The sequence below is a fragment of the Gossypium arboreum genome, chromosome 13, assembly GCF_025698485.1.
Source record: "Gossypium arboreum isolate Shixiya-1 chromosome 13, ASM2569848v2, whole genome shotgun sequence".
In the NCBI taxonomy this organism is placed as follows: Eukaryota; Viridiplantae; Streptophyta; class Magnoliopsida; order Malvales; family Malvaceae; genus Gossypium; species Gossypium arboreum.
Window position 1 is genome coordinate 6,406,293 of NC_069082.1, and position 2,101 is coordinate 6,408,393.

General features: G+C 34.8%; 1 protein-coding gene across 1 annotated transcript; it reads left to right on the forward strand.

Moving 5' to 3' along the window:
* The first annotated feature begins 200 nt into the window (after positions 1 to 200).
* LOC108463434 (BURP domain protein USPL1-like) lies at positions 201 to 1,415 on the forward strand. Its single transcript, XM_017763374.2, has 2 exons — positions 201 to 386; positions 490 to 1,415. Exons 1-2 carry the CDS (start codon positions 336 to 338, stop codon positions 1,270 to 1,272), a joined length of 834 nt encoding a protein of 277 aa, XP_017618863.1. The 5' UTR covers positions 201 to 335; the 3' UTR covers positions 1,273 to 1,415.
* The last annotated feature ends 686 nt before the right edge of the window (positions 1,416 to 2,101 follow it).

Consider the following 2,101-nt stretch of genomic DNA (forward strand, 5'->3'; position numbering starts at 1 on the left):
CTTCAACTTGACAAATAAAAAGTTTTGATGACATGACATTTGAGATTGTTTTAAGATTGTGTTATGCTACTTTGATACATATATTTTAATTTTTAGGTGGTGATAAAATCAAGTTCACACACTGAAATTAACTTAATTAGTTGAAATATTAAAATAAACTAAGAAAAAGCAGACTTAATTTTCAAATAAAGAACAAAAGTAACACTAGGAGAAAGAAAAACCTTTTTCAACACCAATACAATTATACAAACACGCACCCGCCATCCAAGTAAAATTCAGCCTTAATATCAACAGAAGTTTGTAGGAGGGGAGAATTCACAAAAGAAAAGAAAAAGATGGTTCTTCGATACACTTATCCAGTCCTGTTATGTATATTGATTTTAATGGTAATTTTTCTTCTTCGTCTTCTTCTTCTTCTTCTTTTGGTCAAGTTAACTGTACTTCAGAAACTAACGACTATGGTCTCTTTAAATGTGTGCATCCATACAGCATGGCCGCTGGGGATATGCAGTGAAGGACGAAATTTTCCTGGAAAATGAAACGAAAATTTCCCATCACATTAGAAGCGCAGAGGTTGGGTTATTCACCATGGATGAACTCCTTAATTTTCACGTTGGTCAAAAACTCCCCATCTTCTTCCCCATCAGAAACCTCTCACTGTACCCACCTTTCTTTTTGCCCCCAAAATACCAAAATATCATCCCTTTCATAAAACCCGCTGCCATGTTCAACCTCTTCAAGGTCCCACCGTCTTCCCCAAAAGGTAAAGCCTTTTTGGGTACTTTATACTCATGCGATTCCATCAATGGCGAAACCACCAAAATCTGCGCCACCTCTTTGGACTCCATGCTCGGTTTCGTTAAAAAAGCTTTCGGGCCCGACGTTGATTTCAAGTTCATCACCACGACCCACCCGACGTTAACGACTCCGGTGTTCCAGAACTACACCGTTTTGGGACCTCCGTTGGAGATTGTTTCGGTGAAGAAAGTGCCTTGCCATCCGTTCCCCTTTTTTTATGCCGTTTATTTTTGCCATACGGATTTAAACTATGAAACCAGAGCTTTTAGACTCCGGCTTGTCGGCGACGGCAGTGAGGACGAAGTGGAGGCTGTCGTCGTTTGTCATTTGGATTCCAAGAATTTGAGCTCTGATCATTTGGTGTTTCGAATGTTGGGTGTCGAGAAAGGGAGCTCTTATTGCCATGTTTTTCGACAAGGTGATATTGTTTGGATTCAGCAGCAAACCTCCGGTGGTGGTGTCTCTGCCGTGTAATGAACTTTCCGGTGACTGTTTTACTTTTGTGGTGTCGTTGTTTTGTGTTCTTTGGTTTAATAATAATTATGTTGTAAATCTGATTTAGTAGGTTTGTTTTATGATGGGTGTTTCCTTAATAGAGTTTTGTTCTTTTTTTTTAATTGATTTGAGCATTCACGAGAGATTGGGTAGTCAAATCTTTAACTCAAATTTCCAAAATAAAAAATTATTAGGATGAGTGATTTTTTTTCTTTTTTAGTAACCATGCAAAATTCATCACTATAAATAGGATAATAGTACCCTCACAATTAATTATTTTATTTATGAATTTTATAATAATAGAAATACATGTCCTACTAAAATAGAAATTGTAACTTGTTATCCTCTTACTTAGCGGGCAAGGATTTACCTCCGTGAAAAAGATGATTCATTCAGATTCATATGAAAGCCCAACTTCATTGCATTGCCAGAATTCGTGTTGTATATTTGAAAGAGGTTGACCTCCTTGGCTGATTGAAAATGAGATATGTGGGATGACATATCTGACCATATTTACTAAAAAATTACTTTCTTTATCACATGTTTGCTAAAAAATTACTCTCTTTGCCACATGTATCTATTTCTTGAATATTCATGTACTCTTAATTTATTTTTAATTTACTTGTGTAAAATAATTTCTTATGTAACTTTATATTAATTGAAATATGCTACTTGACAAATTTATTCAGAGTGTGACATATCTATCATTAATTTACATACTAAGAACATGGTATAATTATTACTAAGAATATAGTTTACAATTATATTAATACACGATTAATATTTATCAATTTTACAAGGTTAATAT